Source organism: Tenebrio molitor, chromosome 3 (genome assembly GCF_963966145.1).
Source record: "Tenebrio molitor chromosome 3, icTenMoli1.1, whole genome shotgun sequence".
Lineage (NCBI taxonomy): Eukaryota > Metazoa > Arthropoda > Insecta > Coleoptera > Tenebrionidae > Tenebrio > Tenebrio molitor.
Genome location: NC_091048.1, coordinates 25,296,208 through 25,311,414, shown reverse-complemented (window position 1 = coordinate 25,311,414; position 15,207 = coordinate 25,296,208). Strand labels below are relative to the sequence as shown.

The 15,207-nt window shown below is 44.3% G+C and overlaps 2 protein-coding genes across 4 annotated transcripts; one reads left to right on the top strand and one right to left on the bottom strand.

The window, feature by feature from the left end:
- The first annotated feature begins 9 nt into the window (after window positions 1-9).
- NSD (Nuclear receptor binding SET domain protein) lies at window positions 10-15,207 on the top strand. 3 transcript variants are annotated; one of them, XM_069043010.1, is made up of 12 exons: window positions 10-159; window positions 6,186-7,034; window positions 7,943-9,727; window positions 9,779-9,889; window positions 10,039-10,178; window positions 10,232-11,276; window positions 11,438-12,718; window positions 12,769-12,955; window positions 13,031-13,550; window positions 13,600-13,783; window positions 13,834-13,991; window positions 14,532-15,207. In XM_069043010.1, the coding sequence occupies exons 3-12, from the start codon at window positions 7,972-7,974 to the stop codon at window positions 15,027-15,029; spliced, it is 5,880 nt and encodes a 1,959-aa protein (XP_068899111.1). In that variant the 5' UTR covers window positions 10-159; window positions 6,186-7,034; window positions 7,943-7,971; the 3' UTR covers window positions 15,030-15,207. The 3 variants fall into 3 exon arrangements, with proteins under 3 accessions (XP_068899111.1, XP_068899110.1, XP_068899112.1); XM_069043009.1 differs by lacking the exons at window positions 10-159; window positions 6,186-7,034 and adding an exon at window positions 7,286-7,749; XM_069043011.1 differs by lacking the exons at window positions 10-159; window positions 6,186-7,034 and adding an exon at window positions 7,868-7,890.
- On the bottom strand, window positions 952-5,735 carry LOC138127141 (probable multidrug resistance-associated protein lethal(2)03659). Its single transcript, XM_069043012.1, has 9 exons — window positions 5,019-5,735; window positions 4,736-4,969; window positions 4,259-4,683; window positions 4,052-4,208; window positions 2,815-3,999; window positions 2,431-2,767; window positions 2,232-2,382; window positions 1,956-2,183; window positions 952-1,908 (listed from the first exon to the last, which is right to left on the bottom strand). The coding sequence occupies exons 1-9, from the start codon at window positions 5,093-5,095 to the stop codon at window positions 1,013-1,015; spliced, it is 3,690 nt and encodes a 1,229-aa protein (XP_068899113.1). The 5' UTR covers window positions 5,096-5,735; the 3' UTR covers window positions 952-1,012.

The window sequence follows — 15,207 nt, the reverse complement described above, 5'->3', positions numbered from 1 at the left end:
GTACCCGAACGTTGGTTATTTTTATTTGTGTGTGAATTTGTTGCAAATTTTTCTTGCGCAGATTCTTATTGTGTTGTGATTTTGATGCTTTGACCGAATTCACAGTTGCAACAATAAAACTGCAGGACAGTGCGAAATGAGACTTTCCAATTTTGGGCGGTAAGTGTGTTTTGTACTGGATTTCTGGGCGATATTAGAGGGTTTCCTACCAAACCGTCTGTAATCACATTTTTACGTAATTTTATGATAAAAACGACCACACAAAGGTCTCTGCCGTAACAGATCGATGCTAGTTTCTTTTCCACGTTTTTGTCAAAATTTTTTGGTTATTATTTAATACCAACTAATGTTACACACCTGTTGACGCATTATTGTTGAGATTAAAGTCCCTTGCTACAAACGTACTAAAATTTGAATTTATACTCTCAACTTTCAACTTAAACCCTTCAATTCTAACTAACTTCAATCGCTTGACACTTTGACACTGAAGAAAAGTTGCTAAACACTAGCCAAGTTCGCTAGAGACCCAGTTTACTTCAGAAATCGTTCTTGCGCATCTTTAGGACCAATACACATCACCAACTACCTCATCTTTTCAAGCTATCACGTTCCATTATGCAAGTATTCGCTGCAGAGGTTACACAAATTTCGCAAACCCTTCAGCACCTAATATGTCTATTTATATCTACAAACATCACTTGTTGATGATATCGTCGTCATCATCATCATCAAAGGCATCTTCTGCAACCGTTGTTGAGGTTTGGATTTGTTGTTTCCAACTAGAAGACTTCTAGAAGTCTCGGGAACATCTTTTTCGGAAAACTATCCTCTTATTGTTGAGGTTTACCACATCGCCACCATAACATTTTCTTCAAAATCTCTGTATTTGCGATGAGGGTCATCAAGTCATTGATTAATGCAAAGGAAAGAGGAGGTATTGAGGCGCAAACATTCAGTTTTTACTCGAATATATTTTCATAGAAAACAAACATTGAAAGTAAAAAACACCCGCTCAGGCTTGAAGATTGGCTGCGGCCACCATTTTGTAAAACTCCCCATTTTTGTTCTTCAGTAACTTCTCAGGTGTGTCTAATTCGGTGATTTTTCCGTTGTCTAGCACCAAGACCTTGTCACAACGCAACAAAGTTTGTGGGCTTTGAGACACTATGAGTACGGTGCGATCAGCAAACGTCCCCCAAACAATCTCATTCATCAAGTTTTCTGTTTTTTGATCCAACCTCTGTGCAGCATCCACCACGACAATATCATTTTTTGCTAAAATGACTCTAGCCAGACAAAGCAGTTGTTTCTGGCCAGCACTGAAAGGAGAGTCAGCGTCGCAGATTTTCTTGTCCAAATCGTAGATAAATCTGTGCAAATTGACCGAATCAAGAACTTTGCAAATTTCGGTGTCTGAATGCGCCTTAAAGGGATCGACATTTTCGCGAATCGTCCCTGAAAACAAAACGGAATCTTGAGGAACCACGGAAATGTTTGCCCTCAAAAACTCCAAAGACAAGGTTTTAATGTCGACACCATTGACGAATACCTTCCCGTCGAAATCGCACAGACGGAAAAGCGCCGAAACTAGTGACGACTTTCCAGCGCCAGTTCTCCCAACCACTCCGATTTTCTCCCTGGGTCGTACCACAAAACTCACGCTTTTCAAAACCGCTTCGTTTAACTTCGAGTACCACAATTCGACATCTTCGAATTTGATCTCTCCGACTTTCGACCAGTTTTTAAGCACGATCCCTTGGCCGCTCTCTTGTTTGATGTCTGCATGCTCTACTACTCGCTCGACTGACGTCATGTGAGTCTCAAGCTCGGCCCATTTCGAGACGACGAAACTCAAAATTTGTGTCAAGAGTACAGTTTTGTACAGCGTGGGACTCGCACTTTGCGCATCTGAAAACACAAACTTAACGGCGAGACGGGCTGACGGGTGAGTTTACCGCTAGCACCGAAGAAACTGGAGATTACTGTCGCGAAAAACATGACGGAAGCTACGCCGAGACTTAGACAGAAGGCTCTGGTGCAGGACAAAAGCATGAAAGACGCGGAAGTGTTGAGGTCTTGGTGTTGGTCGAACTCGTCGCGTAGCGTGTTTTCGCATCTTTGGGCTCGTATTGTTGTTAGGCCACCGAGAGTGGCGTCGAAATAACTCAGAACTGGAGTTTTGGCTACAAACGAATTGTTGTCACGTTGGTGGTACCTCTAAGGCGACTTACTGGAAGTTTCCAGTCGTTTCAAGCTCCGCCCAACTGGGAGGTAGTAGTTTTTCAAGAATAGTACCGTCAGAACCAAGAGAATCGTCGACACTAGAAATATCTTTTTGGCCGCTACGACCACAACTACTGTTCCAACTAGAGAGAAGAGGAGCTGAAACGACTAGTTGAGTCAGGACATCACGAGGAGTTAAGTACTGACCCTGGCAAAGTCGTAGAACAGGAACGGAATCACTTCGTCTACGTTCAGCAGATCGCTTGAAAACCTGTTAAGGATGTGTCCAACAAAAAGATTGTCCAAGCATTGTGTCCTTGCGTTGGTCACAGCTTTGACCAAAAGCTCGTGGAGTTTGACTGATGTGTTTTTGCAAAAATGTAAAAACAGGATGCTTGACGTTATGGTCAACAGTAACACCACTAGAATAATTACGATGTGCATTGTGACAACATGTTTCCTCTTGTTTAACAATTCGCCGAGTTGTGGCAGCTCCGTGAGGTTCGTTTTGGTGTAATTCGCAATCTCTTCTTCATTGGACACCCTGCAAAATCTGTATTACTTTTCTCCAGTGACTCTTCGTTACACTACCATGAACTTATCGAGTCATCAACATACGTGACCATCACCGGAAGAAAAGCCACCATAGATGTGACCAGAATCAACCAGATAACCCCCCCACCTGTTTGACTCCACTTTCCGTAAATTCTGTACTCGACGTGTCCCTTTTTGTGCGTGTCTTCGAAAATATTCGTCGTGCGAAGAGTTGGCAACAACTCGTCACGTTCGTTCTCTTCGATCACTATTTTTTCTTCAGTTGCTAACGGTCCAGTCGCAAATTGTCTGTTGATTTCCATCGGTTTAAACCCAGAAGAGCTAATCTCGTTGTCAATTAACACCACAGCATTTGGACACTTGTCGAAAAATCTCGCATCTTGAGTCACCACCACAACAAGTTTATTTTGCAAAAACTGTCTCAATTGGTCGAAGATGTAGCAGCTGGTCAGCCAGTCTAGACTTGCTAGACAGTCGTCCAACAAGTAGATGTCGCTGTTTTTGTAGATCGCTCTAGCTAGGTTGACGCAACTGCGTTGCCCTCTGCTTAAAACGACTCCTTGACCGCCCTCGACTATGCTTTCGTCGCCATTTTGAAGCAGTTGCAAGTCGTACATTAAACCACACACTTTCAACACCTGGTTGTATCTCTTCTCGTCGAACCTTTCCCCGAACAGGATGTTTTGCTTAATGGTAGCCGGAAAGAGCCAAGGTTCTTGCGAGGCGTAAGAGATGCTACCTTGAGTGACGACATTCCCTCTACTAACCGGAAACTCCCCGAGGATTGTCTTCAAAAGAACAGTTTTGCCACTGCCGACAGCGCCACCAATCAACACAAAATCTGATTTGAGATTCAAATTGAGATGCTTGAGAACTGTGTTTTTCTTGAGGGTTATGTTAACATCTTCTAGAAGGATTCTAGTACTGAAGGGTTGCCCAAAGTGTTGTGTTTCTTCGCCTGTTAAAAACTCGTCGATTCGTTTTACAGTGGCGGCGACTTGTGCTGCGTGACAAGCTGCAAAAGGGATGACGATACCCAATAAATAACTAAGCGTGCGGTAGGTGGCAAACATAAAATACACAATCTCAGTTGTTATCGGTTTTTCAAGAGCTACGAAAGCACCCATCCATGGAAAAAATGTAATACATGTCCAAAGAGTCGCGTTTGTGAACATGATGAATTTTAAGAGGAAGATCGTGTAGGTCAATTTTACTTCGCTCCTGGAAGATTAATTTAGTACTTGCGCACTTTACACCAAAGGGGGCGCTTTACATTCGCAGATTGGTCACGCGACTAGTGAAAAAATCCCTCCAGTTGGACATCTTAATGGTTCTGACTGCGCCCAAGATGTCTCTCGTTGTCTCTAGGCGACTGTCAGCCTTTTCGAACATTTTGGTCTTGATACTTGCGGATTTCACACCCAAACAAGCTACAAACAAATTCGAGAGTTATTGTAATTCGAGAAATTGGTACAAGTACTTTGCAGCGGTACCAGAATCGCGGAGAAAACAATCGGGACGCATACCACAAACCCTATTTCTCGATACAATGTGAAAAATAAGATGATCGCCTGGATGGTACTGATCCAAATGTCATTGGCTTTGTCTATGAAGGTGCAAAGATTGTAGAGATCTTTGGTGATCAGAGTGACGGTTTTTCCGATGGAAGTGACTTGTGTCAGAGAGCGTCTTAAGCTCTTTCTGTAAATGAGCGAAGAGAGCGCCACGCGGACTCGGATCTCCAGAGTTGACAACAGTAAGATGTACCATTGGTCGTAGAGGGACTCCAGAAGGACTAGAGCTACCAAAGACAGTCCCCACAAGCAAAGATTTGTTGTGTTGATTTGTTGGTGCTCTGGTCGTAATTGCGATGCAAATTTATCGATCAAGAAAGGGTAGAGGGCGCTGCAAACAGATTGACGAATGATTTAAAAATTATTGATTGGGGGAGTTGTACATGAATGTAGTCTTGAGGACTAGTTGACTCAAACCTAAGAAAAAATAGTAAAGACCGTGACATTTCAGTAACAACCGCACTAGTGATGGTTTGCGCTTCTTTCTCTGTTCCTCACTCCATACTTTCTCGTACTGGTCCCCCAGAAATCTTGATCTGAGAGTTGTCGGTACTTGGTACAAATCTCTCTCTTCCAGGTCTTTTCTGTATCCTTGCACGAACAATTTTAGGGTGTATCTGGTAAGCAAGGAGTTAGTGCGAGTTTTGGGACACTTGTAATACCTACAAGAAGAAGAGTTGCGACAGGAAATTTGCTCTCTCCTTGGAATTGATTTGTTGTTTTGGTTTTGGTAGATAGTCCATAGAGTCGGCTGTTGTTGCCAAGCTGACACGTGTAAAACTACTAAGCAGGATATTGCTATCTAACGTCTACCTTCATTAACATCAATATAACCGAGTAGTTAAAACGCGATAAGAATTCCTAACTGCCACATAAAAGCAATAATTTTCATGAATAGAGGCGAAGGAATAATACCTGGCATACCTGGCTCGACTTTTTAACAAGTTCAAAATTAATTTTACTTAACTGTGACGTGTTGTAGTCACTTGAATCAACTAAAAAAAAGTTTTAAGTAATTTCACTTAACAAGTTAGCGAGTGTTATTATGCGATAAAATCAATTGTAATTTTTTATGGGCAATATTATAAGAAATTCACTTATATTGTTAATTTTATGTTTATGCAATGAAAATCAGCTTGAAAACAATTTTAACTGGGTGACCTCGTTCGTTTAAATGTAGTGACAACAGAAAAACCAGGTGTTTCCGGAATTTAATATCAGAATTGTAAAAATAAAAATGGACCATCACATTTTGCAAATGGAGCAAAATGGATGTTTGTTTCAAAAATTATTTAAGTCGTTTCTGGCAGTCTCTTTGAGACTCCCACATTTTGTTCAGTTTACTGTGTCTAAAAGAACTTGGCTGTTTGGTATTTTCTTTGACAGCTGACAATATGAATTGTCAAAAAATGACGTTTCACATTATCACTGCCGTAAATAGAGACGGCAGTGACATTATCTAACCTAATTGTTTGTCCATTTTAATTCAGCTTTGTAAAAACCGGACACAAAAATGTGGAATCCTTGAATAATCAGAAAATTAATTTAATATAAAGGGACGAAAATATTATTTGAGTGTCTTAACAATATTTTAAATATTGTACAAACTGGAAAAATCCAGTTTTAACAAAGTTTGGCAGCCTTGAAGGTTTAGATTTAGAAATTAAAAGAAAATGTAACGCCATTCTTCACGTAGGTACATAACCTACGCCACTACAACAACTACTATTACCTACTACTAGTAGTAGTAGCAGCTGTACTAGTTTCTCATTTGGGAAATGAAAAAAGAGTAGAATTTTTCACTAAACATTTTATTATTACATTAAACTCTAGGTATAGGACTTTTGGTACGCTCGACTCCACTTCAGTATTCTATCAGCAGCCGCAGCCGTCACAAGGACAACAGCAAGGGGTACAGCAAGGGGAGCACACTGGAGGACAGCAGACCTGAGGACATTGTACCAAGACGCACGGCTGTGGACAGCAAGGCACGCAGACAGGTGCGCAAGGACACGGACACGGCGGGCAACAAGGACAAACTTGTACAGGAACACAACAGGACGTCGGAGCGCAAGGGGGGCAGCAAGGGGTACAACAGGAATTGCAGCAAGACATTTTTCAGGTTGAGGAAGTACTGAGAATTTGGAACAAGACCGTGACGGTTTGCAGAAATTTCGAAACTGAGTTGTTTATTTGAATTTGCCCCGGGAGATCGATTTTTTCTTGTTTTCCATGGCTCACTTTTGACGTACTTATTAAATTTTCAAAAAAAAAATGTTTCCATTGATTTGACGTAGGAAAGGAAACACATTTTGCCTTTTGCGTTCAAAATATATTTTCTTGGGTCTAACAAAAAGGCAATTTTTTTACAAATATTTTTAAGGACTATATTTACACTTTAATTTAAATTACAAAAAATCCAAAAAACAACAGTCGTTCTGCATTTTATCGTGTGGATGTATTTTTTTTTTTTTTAGTAGGTACAAACAGCTTCCCTATACCTAGTTGTGGGGCGCCATCAACAGCATTTCTTCCCGTTTCCGTTTCCGCAAGGGGAGCAGCACGGCGAGCAGCATGGGGCACAGCAGGGAACAACACACGGTACATAGACGCATGGAGGGGGGCAGCAGCAAGGCATACAGCACGGGGTGCAACACGGGGCGCAACATGGCGAACAACAGGGTGAGCAGCAGGATCCACAGCAAGACATTTTTCTTTTAGTTAGTTGTAATTAAGCGAAAATACTGAGAATTTTGAGATTGTACCGCGAACGGTTTGCAAAAATTTTCTAGAATGAATGTTGATTGAGCGTTGTCGGAGAGATACACGTTCCTTTGTTTCAAAGCCACCCTCGCTCTCCTAACTAAACATCAACAAACACAAATCAACAAAATTTAAAAAAAATATCTTGAAGCGTCGCCGCGTTCTGAAATTAACGAAAGCGAAGAAGCAACTCAAAATGTGTCGCTTTCGCTAGTTCGCTTTCTTTTTCAAGGACATTCGGAACGGGGTCAACCACCTCGTGTCCCTCAATTGCGAACGTACCCAAAACATATCACCGTGTACAAATATTCGTGCAAAGTCAGTATTACAGTATTGTTCGTGTGTCGAAATGGAATTAGTTCAGGCGTGTTTGTGTCGATAATGTAAATTTTTGTGGAAAATTGAGGTATTTTGTGATTTTTGTAAGCGCGGCTAACTTCACTCTGTTTAGAATTTCAAAAAGCGGGAAAGTGCAAAAAGAAATGTGTCGCAAACTTCACGCAGTAACGTTATTAAAAAACCATTCAATACAAAAACAAACCTAAATGGGCATTAATAAATGGTGGTTCGGTGATTTGCGAGTTTGAACAGTTTCGGGAGATGTACGCGGTTCGATAAGTCAGTCGTTTAAATGGTGAGTACCTCGCTTGTGCACTTTCCCCAACAATAACTAGTTCCTGTTTTGATCCCGCAAAAATAGCATATCTCGAGCACGAATCGTATCCCAGCCTTGTCAGTATTAACAAACGTAGAAAACTACCATATCCAGACGCTTGTAGGGTTCCGTCGTCCTCGGTGGTAAACATAACCTCAACTTGATTTTCTAGGCTGTTGGCTTTCGTCTCTTCATCGCGCTATGGACACGTCGGGAGACCAGCCTGGCCACACGTCGGCAGCCGCGACACCCCCAACTCCCGAATTCCTCAGTCCCGGCGGCAAGAGTCGCTACGGCCGGACCCGGCGACCGAAAATATCGCGCGACTTTTACAACATAGACGACGTTATCATCGACGACAACCCGCCGCGCCGCCAGTCGCCGCTCAAATCGCCGAAGCTGAAGCCGCCCCCGAAGGCGCCGATCCTCCCCCGCGAACTGGTTTTCGAGATCAAAGATGAGTTCACCAAACTCGACGATTTGGGAATGAAAGTGGCCAACAACTTCAAGACGAACCTGCAGAGGGGCCTGGACGACACGATCAAGGAGAGGAAGTTCTTCAAGAGTTTGCCCGAAAACAAACTGGAGGTGCCCAACGTGGTGGATGTCACCAAAGTGTTCAAGCTGATATCCAAGCCGCCCATTTTGGAGGTTTGCGAGACGAGGACGCCGGCCAAAACCGCACTCAAAACGTATTCCAACAAGAGGAAGCACACAACACATGACAGTGATTGTTTTATTGTTGAGAGTTTTGGCTTGCCTGATGAGCCCATTATACCCGTGAAGAGCCCCGTGGCGCTCGTGAGGGACACCAAAATCGACGTGGAAACAGGTTGTGATGTCGACGTAAATTTGGCGAATCCATGGGCGTTTGACAATGCCCAGACAGTTCCTGTGTGTGGGGGTGACCCTATTGAGGCAATGGAGGAAATCAGTTTAAATAGAAGAGGTTTGTTGGATCTGTACCCATATAATAGTTTGTTGAGTAAGAATATGGAAGTTGATAACGTTTTTGACTTGACCTCAAATTGTCAAAGCAACAAGACATGGAACCCCACTAGTTTAAGTGTTAAAAATGCCAAAACTGTACAGTGTGATATAAAACAGGAAGTAAAGAGTTACAAAAGTGAGAATTTGGAAGTAGTAAGTAACAGAAAGGCTGTATTGACAAGTAAGACCAAGAGATTGGTTAAAAATGAGCACCCCAGTGCAAAATATGTTGAGAAACAAATAGAGACGAGTGTAAATGACAGTTTAAAGGGAGGTGAATTTATTAATGAAAGTTTTAATAATGGGCGAGTTTTGGGCAAAAATGAGATTAAATGTTCTGTAAATAATGGGAGAGAATCTTTGGGAGTTGGAGTTGTGAAAAAAATGGGAGAGGGAGTAATTAAGAATGTACCTCTAAAAAAGAAAGCCAAAATTAAAGTTCAGGCAACCAGGAGGATTCTGAGGTCCAATGTTGACAATAATAATGTTGAAATAAAGAGCGAATATCCTTTGATATCTGTTGAAGATTCGCCACCAAATATAAGTCAAAAGTCGTTAAGATCTAGTGCCATAAATAAAGTAAGAGACTCCACGCCGCCAAAATTGACGCCTTACGATGCAGACGTGAGTCCCGAAATGGAGTGTAAATATTCCGAGAAAATAGCAAATTATAACTGCAAACAACACGTCAGAGTGATTCTCAATCCTTTGGCACACGTGAACCGAGGACCTGATAAGAATTTAGTCTTAAATCCCTTCAGAATAAAATCTGAAAATCCGAAAGCACCTTTACTGCCTCAGATCAACATGAGATCTCCCGAAAATAATTTATCTGGCATTACGAAAGTCATCATAGGTAACAACAGGAATGCGCTTAAGAAAACTGAGATTAAACGACTGAGCAAACCACCCGATCTAGATTTGGAAATCGGCGCCCAAGATTTTGACATTAAACCTATTAAAGCTGGTAACTTACATGTCCGTGTAGGAAGTACGATTGTTAATTGTTTTGTTGTAGAGATGATCGAATTTGAAGCGGGAGATCTGACGTGGGCAAAGATCGGAACGCATCCGTACTGGCCCTGCATGGTAACGGAAGAACCATCTTCAGGACAACACCGAAAGATTGGTAAGTGTAAGGTTTGAAATGGAATTGATGGAGGAAGAAATAACAAACGAGAGCGAGGTGCGTTTCCGAAGGTTGAAAACTAGGAAGCGGACCGAGGACTAAACACTTGTTATGATGGGTAATTTCGAGTGATTGTTTTGTTTTTCTAGTTACAAATCGGTCTCAACCGTATTACCACGTCAGATTCTTCGGCGATAGAGGACGACGCTCGTGGGTGAACGCAAATCACATGATGCTCTACTGCGGAAAGGACGATTTGGATAAATTGGCGAAAGTGCTCAAAGCTGAGGTGCAGATTTTTCGAAGAGTTTTGTTTCGTCGTTAATATCTGCAAATTTTTAGAACAAAGTTAGAGCTTCGTTCATCAGAGAATCGTACGTGGTGAAAGCTTCGAAGTTGGCCAAGTGGACGAGCGGAGTCGACGAAGCGGAGTCGCTAAAATTAAAACCAGTTGAACAACGTCTGAATTATTTCCTTGAACTGTTCGTGAAAACGCGCGAGAAGAACCCAAAAGTGAAAGCGATTGAAATAAAGAAAGAGTGTTTGGAAGAAACGGTCGAGTTGGAAGGTGGAGATGACAGTTTTGTTAAGAAGAAAAGAGTTCGGGTGTCGCAAGGGGACAATCAAGCGAAGAAATCGAAATTGAGCTGCGGTGGAAGTGTTGTTGTATCGCCGAAGAACGCAGAGTCTGGTGGAAGTGAAGACTTGCAAGAGTCTCCGCACAAGACTAAGAAATCGGTGTCAAGTGACGATGTTTTTGAACAACTAGAAGTTCGGAAGAGAATGGGGAAGAAGTCTCCGGAAAAGATGCGAGTGGAAGGACGGCACAAAGTGAAAAAGTCGCAGAAGAAGGAAGAGTTCTCGGAGGAGGTGTTGGAGGCGCGCAAGAAATTGCGCAATTCTCAGGTCAAAGACGAGTCCCCCCCGGAAGTCGTCACGGAAGCGCCCAAGGATGGTCAGGAGGCGCGCAAGAAAACGAAAAGGAGTTCGACGGAAGACGGTTTGCAAGAGAGTGAAGAAAACGAGGAGAACGCCGCCCCCAAGCTGCGCAACAAACGCCACCAAATTCCCGGCGAGTATTCGAATTCTGACACCGATTCGAAATTTAGCGACAACAGTTCGGTACCGACTTCGCTCGAATCTCAAGCGGCTCTCTACAGACGCAACAACATTTTCCGGGGGATTTCCAAAGAGAAGGTTTGTCAGATTTGCGAGACCGCGGGCGAAGTGTTCAAGTGCAAGGGACCTTGTAATGGCGTCTATCACTACGACTGTGCAATGTCAAACCAAACCAAAGACGAAGAAGAATGTGAGAAGACGAAGGAACAGGAGGAGGAGAAGAAGCAGGATAGTGTGAGGGAGGTCGAGCCGGAGGAGTTGCCCCAAGGTGAGTGGTCGTGGTTAAATGAGTTGACATCTAGTGGGTTCGTTGCTGTCAAATCAGTTTTGACGTTTGTTACCGATCTAGTAGTTGGCGTTGTTTGAATGTAGAAATGTCAAATGTCAATTTATGTGAGTGGATTTAACGTGTAATGTATTTTTTTAAAGATAAAAACAGTGTGGAGATCATATCTGTCAATTCGAAGAAACCACTGCCCCATTTGAGTTCCTCTCCGAATTTCAAGGGAATGTCGCTGGCCGAGAAGATCGATTTTAGGATGAAAGAAATCATGAAGAAGTTCGACTACCAGTCGGTGTACTCCGAATCCACGGATTCCAGTAGCGAAGAGTTCGTCATGGACGAGTCTTTCGAAAAATACGACGATTCCCAGTCGAAGGAAAAGAACCAGACAAAATTGTCGCTGACCGTCACCGCCACACCGTCAAAGAAAGAAGTACCGATCATCAAACACGTCACTGCCGACAACATCAGCTACATCTGCGTCACCAACGAACGCCCTAAAGACAAAGAGGTGACCGTACTGCTCAAAGACACGCTGAAGCATCTCAGGTGCACGTGGTGCTCTTCAGGGGACACTCCCATTTGTCTGGTGTGCAACAGAGAAGAGTCGAAGATCGGTTCCAAGTTCCGGCAGAAGTGTTCGTTGCACCAGTGCGGCAAGTACTACCACCCGGAGTGTCTGAAAATGTGGCCGCAGACACAATGGTCGCTGATCCACAGCACCAAAGACAAGAAGTCCGACGCCAGTTACGACACTTTCGTGTGTCCGAGACACGTCTGTCACACTTGCATCTCGGACGACCCCCGAGCGGCCAACTCCCGCTGTCCCAGCGTCAAAGTGGTGAAGTGTCTCAGGTGTCCGGCGACGTACCACTCCAGCAGCTACTGCGTCCCAGCGGGAACGCACATTTTGAGCTCGTCGCAGATCGTGTGTCCGCGACACTACAGCAACCAGAAATCGGCCAAGAGGCGCAACTTCCAACAGACGATCAACACCAACTGGTGCTTCATCTGTTCGAAAGGGGGCAACTTAATCTGTTGCGAGACCTGTCCGACCAGCGTGCACGTCGAGTGTCTACCGGGGGACCTCAACGAAGACGACACGTTCTTCTGCGAGGACTGCCAGTCGGGACGTCTGCCTCTCTACGACGAGATCGTCTGGGTCAAGTTGGGCACCTTCAGGTGGTGGCCCGCCCTCATACTCTTCCCCAACGAGGTCCCGGATAATGTGCGCAACATCGCCCACAACAAGGGCGACTTCGTCGTCAAGTTTTTCGGCACCTACGACCACTACTGGGTGGGGAGAGGCAGGACGTTTTTGTTCCAAGAGGGCGACAAGGGACACTCGGGTTCCATCAGGAAGAGGGTGGACAGCGCCTTTCTCAAAGCGATAGAAGAGGCGACCGCCGCCCACCAACTCAAGAAGCGTAAGTTTGTATTTTGGCGGTTGAAACGTCCTAATGGATTTGTTTTGTAGAGTTTAAAGTGAACAAGGTGGCGGAAAAGAACAGCGGGATGAAACCGCCGCCGTATATCAGGATCAAGGTCAACAAGCCGGTGGGTAACGTCAGACAGTTTGACGGCAACACGAGCAACACGACATCTTGCGAGTGTGACCCGAATCAGCCTCACCCCTGTGGACCAGACAGCGATTGTCTCAACAGGTGAAAATGACAAGAGCTTTACTATATTTTACATTGTGGTGTTTATTTTTTTTGTAAATGGATTTTGTCTTTTAGATTGTTGCTGACGGAGTGCAACCCCGAAGTGTGCCCCGCGGGCGAGCGTTGCAATAACCAGTGCTTCGAAAAGCGCGAGTACCCCCCGCTGGTGCCCCACCGGACGCAAGTGCGCGGTTGGGGTCTGAAGACTCTGGCCCCCATCCGCAAGGGTCAGTTCGTGATCGAGTACGTCGGCGAGATGATCGACGAGCAGGAGTACCAGAGACGAATCCAGAAGATGCACGAGCAGAAAGAAGAAAACTACTACTTCCTGACGATCGACAAGGACCGAACCCTCGACGCCGGCCCCAAAGGCAACGTTGCGCGTTTCATGAACCACTCCTGCCAACCCAACTGCGAGACTCAAAAGTGGACGGTGAACGGCGACACCAGAGTGGGTCTGTTCGCGCAGTGCGACATCCCCGCCGACACCGAGCTCACCTTCAACTACAACCTGGAGTGCATAGGCAAAGAGAAGAAGATCTGCAGGTGCGGAGCACCGAACTGCAGCGGTTTCATTGGGGTCAAAGTCAAACCGGTAATTGGAAATTTCTCGCGTTAAAAGAGAATCTAGATGGGTGTTTCAGGACGGCAACCAGAAGAAGCCTACCAAGCCGAAGAAGAAGAAGACGCCGCCCTTGCCGGAAGTGGTGGTCAACGAGAATCCGTGCTTCATCTGTGCGAAAGTCGGGGATGTGGGGGCTTGTAATAACAAGATTTGTACAAAATATTATCATCTGGAGTGTGTGGGGTTGACGTCGTGGCCTGAAGGTAAAGGCGAGACGAGTCGATCGGTTTGATTTGATTGTTTGTGAGTTTAGGAGGGAAATGGGTGTGTCAGTGGCACAACTGCAATATTTGTTCCAAGCGCACCATCAGATGCTGCGTTAGATGCGTCAATTCGTTTTGTCCGCCCCACTCCGAAGGCAACGTCCGCTACGACAAGCTTCTGGGGTTTGTCTGCGCCGAGCACGATCCGGTGAGTCACGGAATTAAAACGTATCTGCTTCCAATGTTACATGAAAAAATTGACACACAAATAATTACTGATAACGTATACGATGCAGTTTTGCGAAAGAGAATAGTTTACACAATGATGCAATGAAAACTGCAAAGGACGACCTGCTGTATTATAACCGGGCTGCTCGTTTCATTAATAATGCATTATGAAATTGTTTCCGAGAAAGAACCAATTTCCACCGATGAGGGCGCTTCACGCAATATAACAAAGAACTATTAACAACACTAAACTCAAAAACAACGCACAATAAAGAAAACATTCACGAATTTAATTTCAAAGCAGCAAAAACAAGGAGTTTTTTGACTTCAAATTCAAAATGTCATTTGAACAAGAAACATTCTCGGTGAAAAAAACTTAAGATGAATAATATCCCCAAAAAGCGCTTCAAAGCGCCCGTACATTTGCGCTCTGCGGGGATCACTCAAAGGAGGGCGCAATCGTTGATTAATTGACTGATACTGTATTTGTTTGTTTGAGTTTTGAATGAGTCATTTTCAGGCGAAAGAGGTGACGGCGATAGAGCCCGTGGGGGCGGCCAAGACGGACGAGGCCGGGGTCTCGGAGGAAACCGCCGTCACGTCGACGACGGACGAGACGAAGAAACCCGAAGAGAACGATTTCGACTCGATGAATCTTAAGATGCGGTTGAACGGTTGCACGTCGACGCCGCAAAAAGCGGAGGAAACTTCGCAGGACGAAAATACCGTGTCGAGCGCGAGCGCGTCGGAAACAAAACGTCGCAGCAAAAAGCGGCGAAGAATGGGGGGCCGAAGGAGGAGGAACAAAGGGAAGAAAGCGGTCGCCGACAAGAATCCGGTGAACGTCACTGCCAATCTATTTAGTGCGATGCAAAACGAGGTCAAGTTGAGTAAGTTTACGCAAGTGAAGTACATGAGAACTAGCAGGAACAGTACGAAAGCCTCGGATTGGGCGGACCCCGAGAGGGACCTGCCCATACGGAAGCGCACTCGGCTCAGATGCGGGAATTCATTGTAAATTTGTAGAGTAGATTTAGGTGTTTTTATATTACATTGTAATTTCAGTTTAAAAAATTAATTTGGATGATTACGTTATGCTTCAAAAATACTATAGAATACCAATATGCCTTAAATTTTATTTATTCCTGATTCAGGTCTTTGTTTCATTATCAATTGAATAAAGTGTTTTTTAAGGA

What these genes read in the sequence shown, in the direction of transcription:
- NSD (XM_069043010.1), top strand. Translation starts at nt 7,972, where the DNA reads ATGGACACGTCGGGAGACCAGCCTGGCCACACGTCGGCAGCCGCGACA. An exon ending in CATTAAACCTATTAAAGCTG is followed by an intron (nt 9,728 to 9,778) that starts GTAACTTACATG and finishes GTTTTGTTGTAG; the next exon opens with AGATGATCGAATTTGAAGCG. An exon ending in TTGGGGTCAAAGTCAAACCG is followed by an intron (nt 13,551 to 13,599) that starts GTAATTGGAAAT and finishes TGGGTGTTTCAG; the next exon opens with GACGGCAACCAGAAGAAGCC.
- LOC138127141 (XM_069043012.1), bottom strand. Translation starts at nt 5,095, where the DNA reads ATGGACTATCTACCAAAACCAAAACAACAAATCAATTCCAAGGAGAGA. An exon ending in GATGACTCGATAAGTTCATG is followed by an intron (nt 2,768 to 2,814) that starts GTAGTGTAACGA and finishes CAGATTTTGCAG; the next exon opens with GGTGTCCAATGAAGAAGAGA. An exon ending in TGTTCTACGACTTTGCCAGG is followed by an intron (nt 2,383 to 2,430) that starts GTCAGTACTTAA and finishes TAGTCGTTTCAG; the next exon opens with CTCCTCTTCTCTCTAGTTGG.